General features: G+C 42.0%; 1 protein-coding gene across 4 annotated transcripts in view; it reads right to left on the bottom strand.

Annotated features, from left to right (window-relative positions):
• Positions 1–23,847, bottom strand: part of NCKAP1L (NCK associated protein 1 like) — a 43,278-nt gene that overhangs the window by 16,832 nt on the left and 2,599 nt on the right. For 3 of the 4 annotated variants that reach the window (XR_003002072.1, XM_024736395.1, XM_024736397.1), the window contains exons 4-21: positions 19,633–19,689; positions 18,770–18,912; positions 17,852–17,942; positions 17,624–17,761; positions 16,935–17,000; positions 16,763–16,811; positions 16,511–16,667; positions 10,951–11,007; positions 10,562–10,658; positions 10,034–10,143; positions 9,730–9,862; positions 9,248–9,329; positions 9,009–9,067; positions 8,647–8,792; positions 6,252–6,384; positions 5,843–5,962; positions 3,382–3,527; positions 2,942–3,073 (exon numbers count right to left, since the gene is read on the bottom strand). Coding sequence is in view for 3 of the 4 variants with exons in the window: in XM_024736395.1 (XP_024592163.1) it covers positions 2,942–3,073; positions 3,382–3,527; positions 5,843–5,962; positions 6,252–6,384; positions 8,647–8,792; positions 9,009–9,067; positions 9,248–9,329; positions 9,730–9,862; positions 10,034–10,143; positions 10,562–10,658; positions 10,951–11,007; positions 16,511–16,667; positions 16,763–16,811; positions 16,935–17,000; positions 17,624–17,761; positions 17,852–17,942; positions 18,770–18,912; positions 19,633–19,689 (1,916 nt within the window). In the remaining variant the exon portion in view is untranslated. The remainder of the gene's footprint in view (positions 1–2,941; positions 3,074–3,381; positions 3,528–5,842; positions 5,963–6,251; positions 6,385–8,646; positions 8,793–9,008; positions 9,068–9,247; positions 9,330–9,729; positions 9,863–10,033; positions 10,144–10,561; positions 10,659–10,950; positions 11,008–16,510; positions 16,668–16,762; positions 16,812–16,934; positions 17,001–17,623; positions 17,762–17,851; positions 17,943–18,769; positions 18,913–19,632; positions 19,690–23,847) is intronic. The other variant, XM_024736396.1, reaches the window with a different exon arrangement.

Below are 23,847 nucleotides of genomic sequence, written 5' to 3' on the forward strand. Positions count from 1 at the left end.
AAAGATCTGGGCTCCCAAACGCCATCTAACAGTACGTGCTTGCTTACAACCTCCTGCATTCTCAGGGCCAGCATTTGTCTTTTCTCCTCGGAAAGAATTAGTTCCAATGACTGTCAGAAATGGAAAGCCACACCCAGAAATCCTTAGAAGGGCAGTGCAATCCCAAGTGGCCACGGGATGCCAGGTGGAGAGAGGGTACACTTGGTTGGCACACATCTATAGCCAACCTTAGAGAAGGTAGAATAACTGTCCACACTGTATTATTTTAGGGGCACACCAGGAACACCCCTCCTCACTGGACTCCCAGCCCCTTCCAAAACACCTTCCCCAGGAACCTGAGAATTCACAATTAGAGTCAGTCCTCTGCCTGAGGCTTTCTTCCTCGTTAAAATGTAAACAGTAGGGGAAGAGGAACGTTAGACTTTGCCAACACAAGCTTTTGTCAGTCATCTGCACATCAGTATGAAAGAGTCCATCAGGTTCTCCCTAAAGCCACAGATGTTTGGGCGTTTTTTGTTTGTTCTGTGTTTTTGGAAAACTTTATGGCAGGGGAGGGGAAGGGAACAGGAGGGCCTACTCCCCAGATGAAAAGGAAAAGAGAAGAGGTAGCACTTGAGGAAAAATACTACGGAAGGGACAGATGGGAGGCAAGCCTAATCTATTTTAGAGTTTTCATTGAGGCCAAACCTTTAGGCCAACTTCCAGGCTTTAGGAACAATGATGCCAGTGACATGCTGCTCCAGGGCCTAGAAACCACTGCCAGCTTCTGAAGGTTTACACATGGATGATTACCAAATTGTCATCTTCTTGACATTTTATATGCACCTGAGACACTTCCTTCCATATAGCTAAAGTGTACGGAATGAAAACAAACTAATTTTACTGTCACCCAAGCAAAAAACTAATTGAAAAATTAGCCTGCATCTCCTACAGTCAAGGCACAGACTCCTAACTGTTCTCCCTACTCCTGTCCTTGGCCCCCCTAGTGCAGACAGAGTGAACCTACTGAAATGTTGAGTGAAATCGTGTTCCTGCTCTGCTCAAACCATGCCTAGGCTTCCCATCTCACTCAGAATCAAAGCCAAAGTCCTTACGATGGCATAGAGCCACCTGAACCGTCAGTCTGCCACTCCTCCAGGCTCTCTGACCTCACGTCCTACCAGTCTCCCCCTGGCTCATACTGGTCTCCTTGTTCCCTGAACATACCAGGCATGTTCCCACCTCAGAGCCTTCGCACTTGCTGTTTCCTCCGCCCAGAATGTCCTTTCCCCAGATAGTCACCCACTTGGCTTCCTCAATTCCTTCAGGAGTTCACTCAAATGTCACTTTCTCAAGCAGGCCTTCCCTGGCCACCCTATGTAAAATTTCACCACCACCACCACTACACACTTCCCATCCCCTTTTCCTGCTTTAAACTTTCTGCTTAGCACTTATTTTCTAATCTACCATATATCCTACGTTCTTATTTTGCTTGTCTCTCCTGCTAGAAGGTAAGCTTTATGTGGCCAGGAGTCTTTATTTCTTTTGTATACTGCTGTATTAACAGCTTTGAGAACATTGATGACACACAATAGATGTTCAATAAATACTTGTTAAGTGAATGAGTAAATATACTACGTATTGCAAAATGAAACACAGAAGACTAGGAGATTATTCATAAAAAATTTTTCCCCTCACTCCCCTAATTTGCCTACTATAGTGCCCAATTTGAATATAAGGAATGTTCCTGCAGCTTCAGGGAGCAACAGAATGAGAGGCAAAGTGGAAGGAAGGGAATTTATTTTGTTGAGGCCTATATATGTCACTCATTATTATCTTTAATTCTCTACAAATTCTCAGTTACAGGTAATTCTCATTATAAGGTAAATATCATTATCCTTACTCTATAGGGTAGGAAATTAAGGCTCAAACAAGTTAGATAACCTGCTCTGATGTCTTAGCTAACAGCATCAACACAGATCTGCTGACTGCAAAGGCCCCAGTCACCCTACTAAACCAGTGATGACCAGTTCTCGTTGTTCAACAAAACCACCTATAGAGGGACTTCCCTGGTGGTCCAGTGGTAAAGAATCCACCTTACAATTCAGGGGACATGGGTTCGATCCCTGGTCAGGGAACTAAGATCCCACATGTCGTGGGGCAACTAAGCCCGCGCACCACAACTACTAAGCTCGAGCGCCTCAACTAGAGAGCCTGTGTGCCACAAACTACAGAGTCCATGCGCTCTGGAACCCGTATGCCACATCTACGGAGTCCAAGTGTCCTGGAGCCCGCACGCCACAACTAGAGAGAAGCTCACGTGCTGCAACGAAAGATCCCACACGTCTCAGCGAAGATCCAGCATGCTGCAACTAAGACCCGACGCAGCCAAAAATAAAATAAGTAAATAAATAAATAATAAAATAAATCTTAAAAAAAAAAAAGAAACCTATAAAGGTTTGGGGTCCTTTTATTTGTTTGTTTGTTTGTTTGTTTTTGGCTGCGTTGGGTCTTCGTTACTGCGTGCGGGCTTTCTCTAGTTGCGCCGAGCAGGGGCTACTCTTCGTTGCAGTGCATGGGTTTCTCATTGTGGTGGCTTCTCTTGTTGCAGAGCATGGGCACTAGGCGCACGGGCTTCAGTAGTTGTGCACACGGGCTCAGTAGTTGTGGCTCGCAGGCTCTAGAGCACAGGCTCAGTAGTTGTGGCTCACGGGCTTAGTTGCTCCGCAGCATGTGGGATCTTCCTAGACCAGGGATCAAACCCGTGTCCCCTGCATTGGCAGGCAGATTCTTAACCACTGCACCACCAGGGAAGTCTGGGTTCTTTTATTTATTTTTAATAGAGATGCTTGAGACCTATGCCAGATTGACTGCATCAGAATGACCACCAAGATAGATCTAATGGAACCCAGCTTTGAGAACGACCATACTAAGCAAACAGAAGACAACAAAAGAGTGATACCTGTTGAGTCTGGCCTCCAGATGGCTGCTGAGATACTCAGAAGGGAAGATGGTGTGTTCAAATACACAGAAGCTGTGTACATGATTCATTGTCAGTGCCAATTCTGTCAAGTTTAGGTGTAGCTTGTCCATGCTGAGTAAAATTGAGAAAGTAAAATGAGCCTCCATTACAGGTCTGGCTCTGCCTGCTAGTATTTGGGGAGGATCTGTCAGGCCCATGACCCTTAGACCCCTTTCATCTTCTGGAAAAACTCAGCCTAGAAGAGTACACATTGATGGTGACTTCAAAGGCAAAGTAGAAAATTCATATTTAAGCGCTTTTCCGTATCTGTCATTCCCCACCACCACTTCCGTACTCTTTTGCTGCATCACCTTCCCTCTTTCCTGTTCTCCCTTCTTTGAGGTAGTGCCCTGCTTGTCCTCTAAGGCCTAGGTCCTCACTTGGTGACAATGCTGCGGTTCTTCCGGTGACTCTCAGCTCCTGGTTTGTCCCTCTCAGGCTCTCCTTTTCTCGGAGTCTGCCTCTGCTTCATGGTTTTCTTGTTTTTGGCCTTGCTGATGGTAGTGGCACAGTGCTTAGGTAGAAGCTTTAGAAACAAACACAAGTGAATGGAGAAATGAGATTCGTTCCTAAAACTGCCGAGTAATCCATCTAACAGTTATAAATAGGTCCCTCCCTTATTGTCTGTTCTTTTCTCGTTCTGCCTTTCCCTCTCTTTCCTTCCATACATCTCTTCATTTGGAATTACTCTTAGAGCACGATACCAGCCATGAGAAAACTGGTTTTCTTACTTAATAGTCACACTTGTTTTTTTTTAAATCCAAGCTTCTACTGTTTCCAAAAAATCAAGTCTACCGTGATGGGCAAAGGTGCGTCAACCTTGAAACTATGCAAAGCTGTCTGTGGTAGATTCTGAAAGTAGTTCCAAAAACGCAACTCCATTAGTAAGGCAACATCACTATTTATTCAAAATGATAACTTTGGAGGGGTCAATAGTCATTTGCAAAAGTTTTGGTGTGTGTGAAAATAATACACAATGTTTTAGTCAACCTTGATACAGCACTGAGCAAATATCTTTAACTGTGTCCTTTGTATATAGTAGGTATTCAAGTTGAGCGATGAATATACCCATAATTGTACTTGTTTACATATCTTCCTTGCATTAATTATTTAAATTTATTTCAAACATGTATTTGTACACCTTTCTCCCTTAAATTGGGACATTCCCCAAGGGCAGGAATTGTGTACCTTTCCTTCTGGGACCCCATCCCAAAAACCCAGCACAGGGCTTAGTGCCCAATAAATACCAAATAATATAGCAGCTAACATCCCAAAAACCCAGCACAGGGCTTAGTGCCCAATAAATACCAAATAATATAGCAGCTAACATCCCAAAAACCCAGCACAGGGCTTAGTGCCCAATAAATACCAAATAATATAGCAGCTAACATCCCAAAAACCCAGCACAGGGCTTAGTGCCCAATAAATACCCAATAATATAGCAGCTAACATCGACTGAGAATCGCATACCAAATATTTAACATATGCTATTTCATTTCACCTTTATGATACTTCTTTTAAGAAACTATTTTTGGACTTCCCTGGTGGCACAGTGGTTAAGAATCCTCCTGCCAATGCAGAGGACACGGGTTCAATCCCTGGTCCAGGAGGATCCCACATGCCACAGAGCAACTAAGCCTGTGTGCCACAACTACTGAGACTGTGTGCCACAACTACTGAGCCCATGCGCCACAACTACTGAAGCCCACATGCCTTAGAGCCCACGTGCCACAACTACTGAAGCTTGCACACTCTAGGGCCCGTGCTCTGCAACAAGAGAAGCCACCACAATGAGAAGCCCACGAACCGCAACGAAGAGTAGCCCCCGCTCACCACAACTAGAGAAAGCCCACACACAGCAACGAAGACCCAACACAGCCACAAATTAAAAAAAAAAAAAGAAACTATTTTTATCCCCATTTTACATATGAGAAAATGGGAAGGTTAAGTAATAATATAACTGTGCATATGTACACACACACACACATACACATGTACACACACACACGCACACAACCTGACTCCCCGCCTACCAAAGTTGCTACAAAGCCTGACTCAAACCCAGGAAGGGTGGGTAGTCTAGGAAACCTGAAAGAATCCAGGACAACAGCGGAACAAGTTCTTCATTTTCAAATTTCTTATAAACTTAGGTTGAGCTAATCATGACCTGGTGCTATGAGTCAGTCAATGGAGGGGAGGGAAAAACAACAGACAAAGACACAAAAGCAAAGCAGAAATTTCCAGCTGAAAATCAGCAAACAGAATCCAGAAGCAAAGGGAAGAATAACACTATGATGGTGAAGTATGTTGAATTAGTGATTCAATATTCAAATCCATTAACATAATTCAAAATACTAATAAAATCAGGAAGGGTGACTCCTCAAAAAAAAGCAGCCCTGAGGATAAACGCAGAGGAGGCGCCTGAAAATGTTCAGATAGCTACAGATTAGGGTGCAGATGGACAGAAAGGCGAGACAAGACAGGTGATCTGGGGCCACTGTTCTAAGTACGTGTACACAGGGCAGAGAGAGGAGGGGAAGTAAATTAGAAAGTTAACTCATCTCTTGGAACACTTCAAATGAAAGCACAGATTTTGTTGCAGTGCAGCTGTTCAAATTAGAGTATTTTTAGACACCTCTACTGAGTCCCAAGGGAGTAAAGACTGCCGATGGGACTACACTAAAAAAAGAAGCCTGCCATAAACGCATGTACACAAAAGCCCTAGCCCTACCTGAAAGGGTTAGAGAACTTGGTGTTTGAGAAGAAGATAAAGGTAGATAGAGGGGAAGGCACCAAGGGACTGCAGAGCGCAGACTGAAACAGAGAGAGGGCTGAGCCTACCTGCTCACTCAGGTTTCGCTGTTCAGCACAGACCTCCAGGACACAGTTGCTGGTCTGCTTGGCCAACTCTTCCAGGAAGGAGTTGCAGTGATGAAGGCCATGGTTCTTCAGGTGGGGGTACTTTGGGAAAGAGGACCCAAGGAAGAAACTGTCATCACCAGGACAACCACTTCTTCCTCATAATACTGTTCTGAGCCCCAGCCTGAGCCACCCACTCCCACAGAAGAAGAAAATGAGACCCAGAGAGAGTACACATTCTACATAAAGCTGAGACATTTAGGGACTTGCATCAGATACCTATGTTTGTACCCTTCCTGGGACCAAAATCAACTCTTGGAATTGTGTTTTGGGGGAATAAGAATGAGATGTGATTAAAGAGATGACAGGGTTTGGAGTTCAGGGTACTCACCTCCTCTGGGCACATCTCATGAGTGCAGTGGACAAAGTGAGCACAAATCAGGGGAAAAGCAATGGCATAACGCAACATGGCAGGTTCCTCCAGGGTCATAGCAAACATCTTCTCAAATGTACGAAGATGAAAGCTGCGGAAAAGGGGGAAGGACAATTACAACCAGGGTTTAGGAGCTGGTCCCTTTGAGATAGAGAGAATATTCATTCTTTCAACAAATATTTATTGATATTCACCCCTCCCTCCTTAATTTCCCTACCCTTAAGGTAGACGGGAACCCAAGAAACTCAACCCTTTCAGACATTTTTACTGGATCCCAGGACAGGTTAGTACTGGGTTGGCCAAAACGTTCATCTGGTTTTTTTCCGTAAGATGGCTCTAGTAGCACTTAGCTGCCTTTAACTTCATTCGAAACAACTTTTGTTAGATTGTATTGTGACAGCTGTCATATCAGCATGCCTTTAAAAAAAAACTTATCAAAATTGGTGAATTTTTGTGTAGCCATTTTAGTATTGAAGATGAGAGAAAAAAAGCAACATTTTGGGCATATTATGCTTTATTATTTCAAGAAAGGTAAAAACGCAACTGAAATGCAGAAAAAGATTTGTGCAGTATATTGAGAAGGTGCTGTGGCTGCTCAAAGTTGTCAAAAGTGATTTGCAAAGTTTCGTGCCAGAGATTTCTCACTGGACAACGCTCCATGGTCAGGTAGACCAGTTGAAGTTGACAGTGATCAAATTGAGACATTAATTGAGAACAATCAATGTTATACCACGTGGGAGATAGCTGACATACTCAAAATATCCAAATCAAGTGCTGAAAGTCATTTGCACCAGCTTGGTTATATTAATCGCTTTGATGTTTGGGTTCCACATAACTTAAGCAAGAAAAAAACCTCCTTGACCATATTTCCACATGTGATTCTCTACTTAAACATTAAAAAAGTTCCATTTTTAAAACAAGTTGTGAAGAGCGATGAAAAGTGGATACTGTACAATAATGTGGAACGGAAGAGATCATGGGGCAAGCGAAACGAACCACCACCAACCACACCAAAGGCCGGGCTTCATCGAAAGAAGGTGCATATGGTGGGACTGGAAGAGGGTCCTCTATTATGAGCTCCTTCCGGAAAACCAAATGATTATTTCCAACAAGTACTGCTCCCAGTTAGATCAACTGAAAGCAGCACTCAACGAAAAGCAACCGGAATTAGTCAACAGAAAACACATAATCTTCCATCAGGATAACGCAAGATCACGTGTTTCTTCGATGACCAGGCAAAAACTGCTACAGCTTGGCTGGGAAGTTCTGAACCACCCACAGTATTGCACCTTCAGATTTCCATTTATTTCAGTCTTTACAAAATTCTCTTCATGGAGAGAATTTCAATTCCCTGGAAGACTGTAAAAGGCACCTGGAACAGTTCTTTGTGCAAAAAGATAAAAAGTTTTGGGAAGATGGAATTATGAAGCTGCCTGAAAAATGGCAGAAGGTAGTGGAACAAAAGGGTTAATACGTTGTTCAATAAAGTTCTCGGTGAAAATGAAAAATGTGTGTTTCATTTTTACGTTAAAAACCGAAGGAACCTTTTGGCCAACCGGATAATACCTCCTTCCCTTTTCTTATACAAAATTTGCTACTCCTCCCTCAGAACCTCTGCATGATTTGGGCCCTGATTTAGAAGTCCCTCAGTATTACTAATTCACATCTCTCTCAAAACTTGACACTCAGGCTCCAGAAAACTTTCCCTGATTAATTTCATGAGGCTGATCTTTCCTCAACCCTGTATTCTCTCAACATCATGCACATTTGCCATTATTATGTTGATGTCCTTTTCACATGTGGGTATTATACCTCCCCACTCATGCTGAGTGCAGAGAGCAGAGCCAACATATTGTGTTGTGTGTTTACCCCTCAAAGGGTAGAGTTATGAACAACAGTGGTCACTTAGTAAAGGCCGAATGATACCCAAGGAAGACAAACTCATTTGCATTCTCTAAAGACCCTGTTCCCCAGCCCTCTCAATTATTTTCAGTCCTCTCCACTAAACTTCCAAGTTTTCCATGTCTCTTTTAAATCACAATGTCCCAAGAATAAAAAGAAGGAGGTTCCACATATAACCGTGAGGAAAAGATAATCAATGAATTATCCCAGAGAAGAGAATGCTGTGTAAAGTCCAAATGGCTTTCCTAAAGAAAGCCAACACAAAAGGGAATCAACTTCAAATTCCTACCACTTGATAAAAGCTGGAAAGAAGAAGCTGTGGAGTTTGAGCATCCGTCTTTAAAGAGATCTCAAACAAGCCTTTCCTGTGTATCTGGGGGAATTAGAGTCCTCCACAGAGGCCAGGCAAGAGATCGGGTCAATTGATAAAGAGCTCTGAGTCAGGACATACCAGAAAGTAGATAAATCAGAAGTTTCCACCAGCATATTCTCTACTGAGTCCAGCATTTGAGAGTGAAAGACAATGAGGTTCATCACCTTGGCTAAGTCAGGGTTCTCGTGCAGGTGCAGGGGAGCCTTAGCCACACTGGTATACGCCTATGGTTGGAGTTCAGAAAAGGGTGGAGAAAAACAAGATAAATGAAAAAGACTCCCAGCCTTGGGACTACAGTTTGGCTGGTATTTGTCCTGTCCAATCAGCAGTTTTCAGTGTTGAATCATTCCATACAGCAGAGCTTAGGAGTTAGAAAGAGAAGGGATTGTGAGGGAGAGAAAACCTTGAGAATGGGGGAACATTAACAGAAACAGACCTACCTGTAGACGGAACCAGTCCAGCCTCAATCCAGAAAATTCAAATTTTTCTCCATTATCAACTGCAAGAAAAATAGAAGTTTAAAAGGAAATAATAAAACAGCACCTCTATCCAACTGCATGGAATGGTATAATAGGTTCTCTTCAAAGTCATCTTGGCTATTCCCTGGCTCAAGAGATCAATATTTCTAGAAAAAAAGATGTTTGCCCTCACTTTTCCTCCTCCAATTCCCTCCAGTTACCTTGCTTGAGATTCAGAGAGGAGAGAGTATTGACGAATGAGGACATTATGATCGACTCCTCCTCAGGACACACAGACAGGTTCTAGAAGAGAAGGTGGAGTTACCATCAAGGAGGTATAAGTTCCACCAAGAGAGAAACAAGGACCACAAGGCTCAGTCAGTGTATGAAGGTAGGAAGAGCTGCCAAGTGCCACAAACAAAGAGAAAGAGCCAAACAAGACACGGAGGAAACTCCCTGAGTTCCCTGCCATGCTAACACCCAACTGCCTTTTACTCTTCTCTCCTATTTCTGTGCAGCCTCACTTGGCGGAAAAAATTGCTAAGATTATTAGTCCTTTTTAAAAATTTTAACAAACGTAGAGGGGAAAATCAGGCTTTTTGACACACAATCTACAGAGCATGAGATTCAGCCAGAGTGGCCCCCAGGGGAAAATGACCAGGGATCACCCCAAAATTTCCAAAGTATCATCAATTAAACATACTTGAATGATGTCACTGAGCACAAGAGCATCAAATCTGGCCAGGTACTGAAGGTGGTATTGCTCTATCACCTTGATGTGTCTTCGGACCAGAGCCCTAATCTCCTCCAACAAGAAAAGCAGTTCTGCAATGCTCCTACAAAGTCGAGGATGAGAACAGAGAGCTGTATGAGACTGAAAACGTGACCCGAAACAAAGACAGCAACAACAGGGCAGAAACTGAGACCTCCCGAGGTCATTTGATGTCCCGCCGTCCCTTTTTCCAGTCCATCTAAGGTCAAGATTCTTAACCATGCCAAGTACTAACGAGTCAGCATAGTCCTCAGGTGTCTTCGTCTTGGTGACATTTTCTGCGTGGCGAACCAGCCAAGTGACCTCATCACGAATGAAGGACAGGGCCATGAAAGCAAAAAGGGCCTAAGGAGGGGACAGGGACTATGAGAATTTTCAACTTTAAAAACGGATTTCAAAGCACAGAGAAAACTATCATGAAAATATGCATATGGAAACAACTGTGTAACCATACCAACAGTGGTATCCAATATTAAACACAGAGACTCACAAAAAACTATCTGTCTTCAATTAGTTCACAGTCAAATAGAGGATAAGACAAGTACACAAATAGCTATAATATATGATATACTATGATAGTGCCCAAAAAAGAGATACAAGAAGTTTTAGGGTACTCTAAGAAGATTCAAGGGAATCAGCATATACATACACAAACAGAACAAAAAACTCAGAAATGCAAAAACTCATGAATGCCAAGTCATCCCCCACATAGGAGTCTTTTATCATTGAACATCGTCCCCCCCCCAATGTTTCTTTCTCTTGCCTTGGGACCCAGTAGTCCTGGTTCATCGGTTAACACGGTCTCCAGCTCCTTCACAGCCAGCCGCAGAAATTGACGCCTTTGAGAGTGAAACTGGCCACTGAGGAAAGAAAGTGGAAACTGGAGAATATTGCCTCACCCACCCTTAAAAATCTTCCAAAGGCAGTGCAGAAGACAGCTGCATTTAGGAAGGGGTGTCAGCTAGGAGGAGGGGTCAATGCCACAGTTAGACCTGGTAAAGGAAACACAAGAATCTGTGGGGCAGCAGCAAGTTCTTGGGTTGAGACAATAAGGCTGTACAGAAACTTGGGTGAGAACAAGGAGAGGAGAGAACAATCTCAGGAGAGATTCCTATGCCATCCCCTCTGGAAGAGCTCATTCCCTGCCTTTACCTGTTTGCAATTGCATGTTCCTTGCTTTCCTTTACGTCTGCCACTCGCTTGCCATACCTGAGGATTGACATACACACAGAAGGGTTGGCCATACCACCAGCTAAAGGCCTTGTCCCACCTTCCCAGTCCTCAGAGATTCCAAACTACAGCCTGAAGGGGCATGGGCAGCCTTCACCATCAGGATCTTTCCAAACCTTACTTTTTACCCTGACCTATTAACAAGAGACTCATAGAGCTTAGAGATTATCTAGTTCTCATCATTATTTTACAGATAAAGAAAATAATACCTGCGGAAGAAAACTGACTTGCCCAAGGTCACATAGGGTTTTAATGGCAAAGCTGGGACTAGATTTCTTGTCCTGTGCTCCTGCCTTGACACCTTCAAGCCGAAGTACTCTTTCAGGTTTGAGGGAAATACAAAGAAGCAGTGCATACATATGCACAGGCCCTGCTCTCAAGTAAAAGTAGTTACTCCAGGGCTTCCCTGGTGGTGCAGTGGTTGAGAATCTGCCTGCTAATGCAGGGGACACGGGTTCAAGCCCTGGTCTGGGAAGATCCCACATGCCGCAGAGCAACTAGGCCCGTGAGCCACAACTACTGAGCCTGCGCATCTGGAGCCTGTGCTCCTCAACAAGAGAGGCCGCGACAGTGAGAGGCCCGCGTGCCACGATGAAGAGTGGCCCCCACTTGCCACAACTAAAGAAAGCCCTCGCACAGAAACGAAGACCCAACACAGCCAAAAATAAATAAATTTATTTTTTAAAAAAAAGTAGTTACTCCAGCTCTCCCCTGGGTCCCATTCCCACCCACCTCCTCTTAGAATTTAACCTTATCAGTTACCCTTTTGTCACTTCAATCTCTCTCTCTCTCCACTGGTTTTATTCTCTTCTCCCAATAAGCCTCCCTTATTCTAAAAGGACCCTCGCTTGACCCTGACAATCTACTGAACTTTGCTCATTCTCCCACACCACCAAACTCCTCCAGAGAGGCACCTTTACTCTTTTTCACCTCACCTTTCACTGACCCTTGAAGCCCATATGATCTTAGACACTAAACAAACTGCTCTCTCTTAGGTCACCGTCAACTTTTGAATCACCAAGTTAGATGGCCTTTTCATTGTTCTTTGTTTCTCCGTAACATTTGACTCTCCTGACCATACTTCTTTTTTTCAACTAGTGACCCATGCTCAAAAGTCCCACACTACTTTAGGCTCTGTGCTCCCTATGTCCCTTATATCTGTCTTCTCTTGTACTGCATCTGTTGCCACCACATTAGTCGAATTTATAACCTTTCGTTTCTCTTCTCCAAACCACCCCTTACTGAGCTTAGCACAGAATCAAGGAAATTTAGAGTTGGAAAGTATCTTAATCAAATCAGGATTCAACTCCACAGCATTCCTGGTGGGTAATTATTTCATCCTCTACATGGTATGATGGAAAGTGAGAGGATTAAGAGTCAAAAAATTTGGAATGATTTCCTAATTTCATCTCTTATTAACTGAGTGACACTGAGACTGAGCCTCTATTTTCTCATTTATAAAAGAAGATATTGGGACTTCCCTGGCAGTCCAGTGGTTAGGACTCAGCACTTCCACTGCAGGGGGCACGGGTTTGATCCCTGGTCAGGGAACTAAGATCCCCCATGCCGCATGGTACAGCCCAAAAAAAAAAAGAAAAAAAGAATATATTGAACATATACCTGAGTATAAGTAACATGAAGATCAAATTAGATCATTTATGGCAAAGAACTCCCTAAACTATAGATCTTACATGTTAGTGTTGTTCTTAGTGATGGGGAACAACACACGCTTCAAACATCCCTTCCATTCCCCAGAAGCGGTAATCATTAGAAAGTGTTTCTATATATCTGTTATCTACTTACCTCCTGTAACTTCTAATTATTAATCTTAGATTTACTCTCTCTTAAGTCTGGCAATGAATTTTTAATAATACTCAGTTGGGGCTTCCCTGGTGGCGCAGTGGTTGAGAGTCCGCCTGCCGATGCAGGGGACACAGGTTCGTGCCCCGGTCCGGGAGGATCCCACATGCTGTGGAGCAGCTGGGCCCATAAGCCATGGCCGCTGAGCCTGCGCGTCCGGAGCCTGTGCTCCGCAATGGGAGAGGCCACAACAGTGTGAGGCCCAAGTACCACAAAAAAAAAAAATAATAATAATACTCAGTTGTTGAGAGTATGATGAATAAGTATTCTCATAGATGGTAGATAATACATCTGTTTGGAGGACAATTTGGGAAGAGCTATTAAAATTTGAAATATGCATATCCTTTACCCCAGCAATTCCACTTGTAAGAATTTACCCTATAGAAATGTTCACAAAGATATATGTCTAAGGATGTTCATTTCAACATTGTTTGTAAAGGTTTTTTTTTTTAAAAAAAAAAAAGAAAAAAAGGAGGGAGTGAGGGAACACTTCAAATGTCCATCAATAGTGGATTGGGTAAATAAATTATGTTACAACCACATAATGAAATACTGTTTGACTGTTAAAAAGAATAAGTCTCTATAGACTGACATGCAAAGATATCCAAAATAAAGTAAAAAAAACCCAAAACTTCAGGATATAATGTAGAGGGGCTTCCCTGGTAGCACAGTGGTTAGGAATCCGCCTACCAATGCAGGGGACACGGGTTTGGGCCCTGGTCCGGGAAGATCCCACATGCTGTGGAGCAACTAAGCCCGTGTGCCACAACTACTGAGCCGGCATTCTAGAGCCCATGAGCCACAACTACTGAGCCCACGCGCCTAGAGCCCGTGCTCTGCAACGAGAAGCCACCGCAGTGAGAAGCACGCGCACCACAACAAGGAGTATCCCCCACTCGCTGCAACCAGAGAAAGCCCGCACGCAGCAACAAAGGCCCAACGCAGCCAAAAAAAAAAGAATATAATGTAGAATGTGGATCCATTGCTTTTTATCAATGGCTTATATAAGGCTGAAAATATATGCACACCTTTACATGCTCATATATATACACAAGCATCTGGAGGACATGCACCAAACTACTCTGGGAAGTGAGACTGTAGTCAACTTCCTCTTTGTATTTTTCACATTTCTGGTGTTAGTTTTGCAACTACAAAGATAATAAAGGTATTTGACCCCTTCCTTAATCCCACACCTCCTTCCCATTATAGCTCTGTCTCTATTCTTCCCTTCAAGGTCAAACTTCATGAAAGAGTTATTTACTAAATTCCTTATCTCCCATTTGGTCCTAAACCCACTGCAGTCCAGGTTTTGACCTCGGCACTCAACTGAAGTTATCCACAAGAAGGGGACTAAGACCATCTTTACAGCCAAATTCAACGAACATTTTCCTGTCCTCATTTTATTTGACCTCCCAACATCGTCTAACATATTTATAGATAACTGGTCCTTTCTTCTTAGCATGTCTTCTTCCCTTACCTCTGTTATTCTTCTTCTCAGCACCTCTCACTGATTTCTCTGCCTCTGCTGGCCCTTAAATTTCAACATTCTCAGAGGTTCTATCCCAGTCTCTTCCCACTCCACACATTCTCCGTGAGTAATCTCACCTACTCCCATGGCTTTGATTACCATTTCGCCAACCTTTATCTGAATCCAGATCTCACTCCTAAGTTCCACAATCACAAGGTAAGAGGTCTACATCTAACTTCACTGTGCTACAAATACTTCAAACTGCTTAAAAGTGAATTCACAACCTTTCCCCCACAAACCAGCTTTTATCATATGTTCTTTATCTTAAGGAATACCAAGTATCCAATCCAGAAACCTTGACTTCATCCTCAATTCCTCCTAATTTACTTAATTAATCCCTGTTTCTAGTTTTTTTCCACGTAACTTCTTTTCTTCCCTGCAGCCAGAGTGACTTTTTCTAAAATGCAAATATCATTGTGTCACTCCCCTGTTTAAAAATCACTCGATGGGGACCTCCCTGGTGGCACAGTGGTTAAGAATCCGCCTGCCAATGCAGGGGACACGGATTCGAGACCTGGTCCAGGAAGATCCCACATGCCGCAGAGCACCTAAGCCCAAGCACCACAACTACTGAACCTGCGCTCTAGAGCCCACGAGCCACAACTACTGAGCCCGCACGCCACAACTACTGTAGCCCGTGCGCCTAGAGCCCATGCTCCGCAACAAGAGAAGCCACCGCAGTGAGAAGCCCGCACACCGCAACGAAGAGTAGCTCCTGCTCGCCGCAACTAGAGAAAAGCCTGCGCACAGCAAAATAAAAAGATTTAAACTGGCCCTGGAGGATCCAGCTAAGTCAAAAATAAAAAAAAATTATAAAAAAGAAAAATCACTCAATGGCTCCCTATCCCTTTTTTTAAAAAAAATAATTTATTTATTTTTGGCTGTGTTGGGTCTTCGTTGCCGCGCACGAGCTTTCTCTAGTTGCAGCGAGCGGGAGCTACTCTTCGTTGCGGTGCATGGGCTTCTCACTGCGGTGGCTTCTCTTGTTGCGGAGCACGGGCTCTAGGCGCGCGGGCTCAGTAGTTGTGGCGCACGGGCTCTAGAGCACAGGTTCAGTAGTTGCTCCGCAGCATGTGGGATCTTCCCAGACCAGGGATCAAACCCATGTCCCCTGCACTGACAGGCAGATTCTTAACCGCTGTGCCACCAGGGAATTCCCTCCCTAGCCTTTTTAGAACAGGCTCAAACCCCATGACAGGACATCCAAGGCCCCAACTTACCTCTCCAAATCTGTCTCTTGACAACATCTTCATTTTTGTAACCTGGGCTATATGAATTTCTTAGAACTTGCCATGCTCCCTTTTGCCTCGAAATCTTGATAGTTTCTCTGCCTAAAGTATCTTTCTCTGCCTTAAGCAATTTCCCTGCTTTTCCATCCCCACCCCCACCACTCCAGCACACACACACATACACACACACACACACACGCTTCCCCTTTTTAATTCTTCAGGTCTATCTGTCTCCAGGTTTTCCTGGATCCTCCAGGGCCATTTTAAGTATCCTTCTAAAGCACTTTAGGTTTAGACATCATAATCCCTTATTATATCACAACAGTTTATTTTTCACTAATTTGCAAGCTCTTTTGAGAGCAGAGATTCTGTCTTTTTTAATTTAATAAGCACATATATTGCACTTACAAAGTACCAGGCACTTTTCTACATGCTTTATAAATAATTACTCTTTCATTCCTCATAACAACCCTATGAGGTAGGTCATAGGGAAGTATTATTATTATTTATAGACAAATTGAGGCATGGCATAGAGAAGCTAAGTAACTTGCCCAAGATCACATAGCCAGTAAGTGGTAGAGCTGGAATTCAAACCCAGGTAATCTGGTTTCAGAATCCGTTATCTTAACCTCTATGCTATCTTATTAACTAATGTATCAAGTGAAGTACCTAGTAAATAGAATGTATTCAATAAATATTTCTTCAATAATTAGAATTATTCCTTAACACCTGTACTTGGGACACTTATGGAGACTAGAAAAGGATGTCAGGAGGGGCTAAAAATCCCTAAAGAAAAGGATGTCAGGAGGGGCTAAAAATCCCTGTCACGAGGGGCTAAAAGATTAGCTGGGACCTCATATCTCACCCTTTCAAACCGCTAAACAGATCCTCGGTGACCTTGTGCACTTGTAGCACATCCTCCCGTATGAGGGTGATGTACAGGGAACCCTGCAGACACAGCTTCCACAGCTTCTGGCACTGGCTATTGGAGTTGAGGCACCCGTGACAAAGAAGAAACCCAACTGTGGGTGGGTAAAACAGTGCAGAGGAAGACTTTTAGAATTTGATCTCCATATAACATGCTATGTCTGTTCCCACCTCATCCCACAAAACTTACTGACAATCCAGCGCTCCATCACTTCCACAGACAGGTACTCACAGGCCATCTATGAGAAGAGAGGCAGAGATGGTCTAGCAGTTATTTAACTTGGTCCACGCTAAAGACTAAGGCAGTCGAGACAAGGGCAGTCAAGCTAGAGTTTGAGTATCAAAACCAACTTTTATTTTACCAGACTGGATAAGGGCACGTTGATAAGCCAATATCTGGGAAAGCTGCCAATAATGGAGGTGAGGCACTAGAAGTGGAGTGAGGAGAAAAGAATATAGTTGAGAAAAGAAAAAGGAACTTGGACTGGAAGTGAGGACAAACAAATGGTTTGACATAACTTCTCTTCAACAATTCAGGAAAGTAATACTCAAAATCTCATGATTTCCGTCTCCCTTGGATTCTTTTACCATGTAAAGTATACGTCACTTGTTTGGTGCTTCTCATACTCTTGTACCGTCAGTTGTATTTTTATGAATACATGGCGTATCTTCCTACTAGATTATAAATTCTTTGAAGCAAGGACCTTGGGCCGATAGTGGTTGAATAAAAACATTTGTTAATTAATTGACATCTGTGCTCAAGTTCCTGCTGGGCTGAATAGGTGCTTAATGACTCAGTTTCATCCATTCATTCATTCTATGAACATTTATTAAATTCCTTCTGTGGGCAGGCACACACTAATCCTGGTCCAAAGAAAATCCCCAACCCAACTATGATTTCTTTAGCCACAAGAGGTGATCAACTCAGAGGCATATCCTAGAAGAGGGCTAAAGCACTCTTAGGGCTGATATTTCCTGAAAAGAAGCACCCTCTAAAGAGATGGCCTTGGAAAGAGAATGCTTCCACTCACAAGAGGAAAAGGGAACTCACTGTGTCTGAATTAGCAGGGTTAATCATGGCTGCAGGGGTGCTGATGAGACTTAGAAGCTGGGCACTACGCCACTGCTCAGCCCCCTGGTTCCTTCGGACAAACAGAAAGTGCAAAGAAAGCAGGGCTCCACTCACAGCCTGTGGAGAAAAACAAATGAATCTCCAATGTCAATGATGGGGACAACGTACTTCTGCCTGAGGAATTCTCCACTCTCTCAAGAAACTTGCCTTTGTGTGAGGCCCAAACTCCTCTGTCAGCTTCTTCAGAGGGTGGTCATACTCCAAGACCATCTGACCAAGACGGGCAAAACTGGGGTCACTGGAAGCACAGGAAAAAGGAGTTACAGCCCTCCCTTAAACACGATGTAAACTCTCATGTTTGCATATAGGATAACGATGTGTACATAGTCTGGTATTCTCCACCACCTCCGAAGATACTAAACTGTGAATTACATATACAGAATAACCCACTCCAGGCCCAGGTATAACTAAGATAGAATCACATGATTTGGGGCTGGTCCATGAAAGTTTCTTCATTATAAGCACCTGAAATAAGGTTGGACACATGATAGGTATTCTATAAATTCATATTGATTAGTCACAAATCAAGTGATATGGCTGGACCCAAATCTGTATACAACCCAAAAGAATATATATACATTCAAAGCAAATGATAAGTCATGTGCCTAGGTATTCATGTAGGCACATGGGAATACACATCATACATAGAACAATGTTCCACGGTCCCCTCTGATCCCTCTGGTCTTTATTTTTTTCAGCCCTTAAATACTTTTATTTGCACTAATGGAAAGGCAAAGAATTGCAGATAATCCAAAATCCATTTATATTTGGCTCCAAATGTATTTTCAAACATTACTTACCTCTAATGGCTTTAACTTTACTAATATTATTCCTACCAATATTAAAAAGAATTTTCTTTGCCTTTTGCAATAACCTCAAAAGCAGAGTGGCAGCCAGCCCAGGATTAAAAACTCATTAGAGACAGGGCAATTGTTTTACTTTGCCTGGGTTATCATATAGACTATAGATTCTCACATGAGAAAGCATGCCATCTATTTCTCTTGTATCCACCTTTACCTCATAGCACCATGTATGAGATTCTTCATCTTGTATATCTCAACTCACCTATGTCCATGCAGCATCTCATGGGCACAGTTGTACACGCCAATGAGTACCCGTCGATCCTCAATCCGTGACAGAAGTAAAATAACTGAGGTATAGGTAACTATCAAGTCCAGGTAACTCCGAGTGAAGTCAAAGTTGAGATTCTACAAGGAAAATACATAGGAACCCAAGAACAGCAAGGCCTATTAACCACTATTTCCCCAACCATTTCAGACAGTGCTTAACAGACTCTGGAAAGATCTATTTAGAAGGAGAAACTGACAAGACTGCAAATTCAGAAGGAGAAAATTTTAACAAAATTCAGGAGCTAAAAGTGAGCTCAAGATATAAGGAGGCCAGGAAATAAGGTAGCATTTAGAGGTTGGAGGAGGTAGAATAAGAAGATTTTTATGTGAATTCTGGATTAAATAAATCACATTGCTGATCTGCTTAACATGTAAATACACTTTTTTTTTTTTTGCGGTACACGGGCCTCTCACTGTTCTGGCCTCTCCCGTTGCGGAGCACAGGCTCCGGACGCGCAGGCTCAGCGACCATGGCTCACGGGCCCAGCCTCTCCGCGGCACGTGGGATCTTCCCAGACCGGTGCACAAACCCGTGTCCCCTGCATCGGCAGGTGGACTCTCAACCACTGTGCCACCAGGGAAGCCCGTAAATACACTTTAACTTCAACATTTTTACAAAAGAATTATAGTCCTGGAATTAATAGCCATTCATTCATTATACAGTACATATTATATTATATATATTATATTATAGTCCTGGGGGAATAGCCATTCCTCCAGTCCCATCTCACCCCACACTGTCCCAACAGAGACAATTTCCGTGGCTCTAGGATAGAAGAGAATTGCCAAGAATCTTACAATATCAAAATGGCACTGGCAGGCATCAATCGTGTTGAGAAGTTCATATACATGATCCTGGGGGTAGAATCGGAGATGAGAATGAATAGAGAATAAAGAGAAGATGACATGTACAACCAGAATTTGAGGGGAAGGTTCTCTCCCTTGGAGGTCCTAGAGAGCCACTGAATAACATAAGAGAGGGTTGCTGAGTAGAGGGAGTTCCTCCTCTGTAAGCTGTCCGTGGGCCCCTATCAGGCTACCCTACTGGATGCCCATGTCTCCACAGGCACAAGTCACTACTACATTATGCACACTTTCCCTGATCTTATCATCCCAGTGCCCTCTTCCTCCACAAAAAAAGGTTACAAGATGCAGACCATCTGATAGGCTGTTTCTAAACTACCAAAAATCAGACCCACTTTTATTGATGAATCCCAAAATCAGTCTGTTCTTTGATTCTGTCTCTTATTCTCAGAAGTTAATCATTAACAAATGGGAAAACTACCCAACTTTCTACATGTTTCTGTTTACTGATCACCTACTATGTACTAAGTACTTACTAGGTAAGTTGCATATACTTCATTTAACCTCATTTCAGTGTGAGAGGGATTCTTTTTCTTTTCATACATAATTTTACCTAAATAAATATGCAGTTTTACTGTGGACACTTCCCTCCCCGCAACATCAGCACCCACCCTCCATCCTGCCCAACCCTCAGGTAAACCTGGTATGTCCTTTCTTAATTTTCATCCTATTTATATAATCCTATTAGATGGGGAGAAAAAGAGAGAGAGGGGTCTTTTTGAAAATCATTTGTGTTAAAAATTTGAGATAATATTACACTGTTCTTATCATTTTACTTTTCTTATTCAACCTTACCTGCTAAAAGCCCTCAAGTCATCTGGTAGAGCACTAATGCACTTCTTATTAGTGGCTGCATAATAGCCCACTGTACGGCCAGTTCATTCAGCCTTTTTCCCACTGATGAGTGTTTGCTTTGTTCCAATTCCTGGCCCTATCCACTGCACATGGGTGCTTTCATTTCTACAAAAGTGGAACTGCTAGATCAAAGGGTATATATATTTTTATTTTTAAAGTATGTTGCCAAAAGATTTGAACAGGCTCTTTACAATTAAAAATATAAAAATGACGAACAAGCACATGAAAAGACGCCCAATAATATTAGTTATCAGGGAAATGCAAATTAAAATCACAAGAAGATATCACTACACACACCCATCAGAATGACTAAAATTCGGGAGTTCCCTGGTGGTCCAGAGGTTAGGACTTGGCACTTTCACTTCAGTGGCCCAGGTTCAATCCCTGTTCAGGGAACTAAGATCCCGAAAACTGTTTGGCATGGCCAAAAAACAAACAAAAAAAGAGTGACTAAAAGCAAGTGTTGATGAGAATGTGGAGCAACTGGAACACTAATATATTGCTGATGGGAAGGGAAAATGGAACCACGACTTTGGAAAAAATGTTTGGCTGTTTCTTATAAAATTAAACATATACATACCATATGATTTAGCAATTCAACTTCTAGATTATTTACCCAAGTGAAATGAAAAATGATTTGTACTCAAATGTTTATGGCAACTTGTGCATAATGGCCAGAAACTGGACACAACCTAAAAGTCCATCAACAGGTAAGTGGATAAACAGATTGTATCCATACAATGAAATAGTGCTCAGCAAAAATAGGAAATGAATCATGAAACATAAACAAATCTTAAAAACATGCTGAGTGAAGGAAGCCAGACACAAAAGAAAGCAGCATGCTATATAGATTCTAATTATATATATGAACCCCTGAAAAAGAAAAACCTAATCTGGAAAGCAGACCAGTGGTTGCCTGGGGCCAGGAGTCAGGGAGGTAGGGATGGACTGAGGAAAAAAAGGTGCAGGGAAGCTTTGGGTTGATGGTAATTTTCTGTACTTTGTGGCGGTTGTTACACAGGTGTATACATTTGCAAACTTATTAAATGTATGGGGAAAAATGTTTCCAAGTTACCTTCCCCAAAAGGCTGTATCTAAAGTAACATACGGGGAAACTGAGGCTAAGAGCAGTTAAGAAACTCCCCAAAGATCACAAAACTAGTAAGGCAAAGTATCAGAATTAGAACCCGGAGGCCATGATCTTCTGTCTATACTACATGATCTCAAGACCTCTGTCTAGGTCTATGCTGCCTCCTTTGCTGGGAGGGCCTGTCTACAACTCCCTCCTGCAACCCAATTCCCAAGGGATATAAGATATAACTGAAGTTTGCTTTCAGCCTCTCATACAACCAGTGTCACTATACTGTAAAGACAGAATCAGAAGGGAATGGATTTAACATCTGTTTGGCCTATTACTTTATTATATGCTAAACACTGTACTAGATGTTTTCAATGTGTTATCTCATTTAATTCTCACAAATACCCCATGTAGTAAATCTCATTTCCCCTTTTATAGATAAAGAAACTAGGAGTCAAAGAGTTTCTTGTCTAAAGCCATACAGTTTGTAAGTGATAAGGCTGAGATTTAAAACCAGCTCTGTCTGATTCAGAGCCTACCTACTTTACAATGCACAATACCTCTGTGTCTCTATTTCCCTTTCTGCCCTGAATGAGGCATACTAGATTCCTTGGGCTCAGAACTTCACCACTGCAGCAACCAGAGGTATCCTAAAGTCTCCTTTGGACAAATTTTCTAGTAATAGACTTTTTATATGCTTCCAGCATTCTTCTACTACCTCCACCAGTGCCTACCTTCTTCCTAATCACTACTCTCAATTCCAAATTAATTAACCTCTGACCTGACCCTCCCTCAGACCTTACGGTCTTCCATGTCCCAACTTCTCTCTTCATTGCATGATCTAATGAACAGCCTGGATTAGCTCCCTAGAGAAAATACAGGACACCCAAAGCAGGGTCCCATACTCTTGTACCACCTGAAGAAATACTATAATACCATCACAAACTTAAATGGCTCAGATGACTAAAATTTGTGTTATTTCTTGAATACATAAATAATAGGTGTTCATTGCAGAAAAATTAGAAAATACAAACATAATTTCAATTTATTTTTAAAGCCACTCATAATCTCACTATGTAAAGAAGTTCCAGCCTTATTTATATGCATATTTATCTATGTAAATATACATTTTAGGGACATCTCCTGTCGTAAGCTACATTGTAATTTGCTTTTATACTAAAGAACATGTGAAGAGCATGTTTCCATGCCGATTAATATAAATATGTGTTATCCTTAACAGCTGTATAATATTCATTTATAGACATATACTCTGAACTTTTAACTAAGCCTCTATTTCTTGAATATATCATCATCAAGTTGTCACTATCATAAATAATGCAACAGAGTACATTCTTGTACATATACCTTTGCACTTCTGATTGTTTCCTTAGGACAAATTTCTAGAATTAGAATTGTTACATTTAAAAGTATATATTTTTAAGACTTTTGAAACACCATATCGATCTGCCCTTCAAAAACATTGTACTAAATAATTTTTCACAGTTTATGTTTACAAAAATAGTACATGCTCATTGTTTAAAACTCAATTTATCATCCATGTATTATGCTACCAAACACTGTTAACAATTAGACAAATCCAAACTGAGGGAAATTCTGAAAAATAACTAGTCTGGACACTTCAAAAAGGTCAGTGTCATGAAAGACAAAATAAGGCTGAGAACTATTCTAGATTAAAGACTAAAGAGACATGACAACTAAGAGACATGACATCATAAATTCAATGTATGATCCTTGAGACAACTAGAGGAATATGAATATGGGCTATATATTAACTATAACATTGTAGCAATTTTACATTTCCTGAGTACGATAATTGTATTAAGGTTAGGTAAGAAAATATTCTTGCTCTTAGCAGATGTATGCTAAAGTGTTCAGGGAGGGAAATGTCACGATGCCTGCAACTAACTCAAATGGTTCAAGAAGAAAAAAACGGTAAACAAACATGGCAAAATACTAAAAATCAGGAGATCCAGGGGGAGAGTAGAACAATGTTCATCGTACCATTCTTGAAATGTTTCAGTAGATTTGTAATAAACTATTGGTTAAGAATACTTAAAATTTTAACTCAAATAATACAAAAATGTATAGTGTAATAAGTTAAAGCTAATCATAATAATCCACCCCCAAAGGCAGGTATTTTTAACAGTTTAATGTGAAATACTCCAAATCTTTCCTATATATATATATATATATAT

Source organism: Neophocaena asiaeorientalis, unplaced genomic scaffold (genome assembly GCF_003031525.2).
Source record: "Neophocaena asiaeorientalis asiaeorientalis breed wild unplaced genomic scaffold, Neophocaena_asiaeorientalis_V1.1 scaffold134, whole genome shotgun sequence".
NCBI classification, from domain to species: domain Eukaryota; kingdom Metazoa; phylum Chordata; class Mammalia; order Artiodactyla; family Phocoenidae; genus Neophocaena; species Neophocaena asiaeorientalis.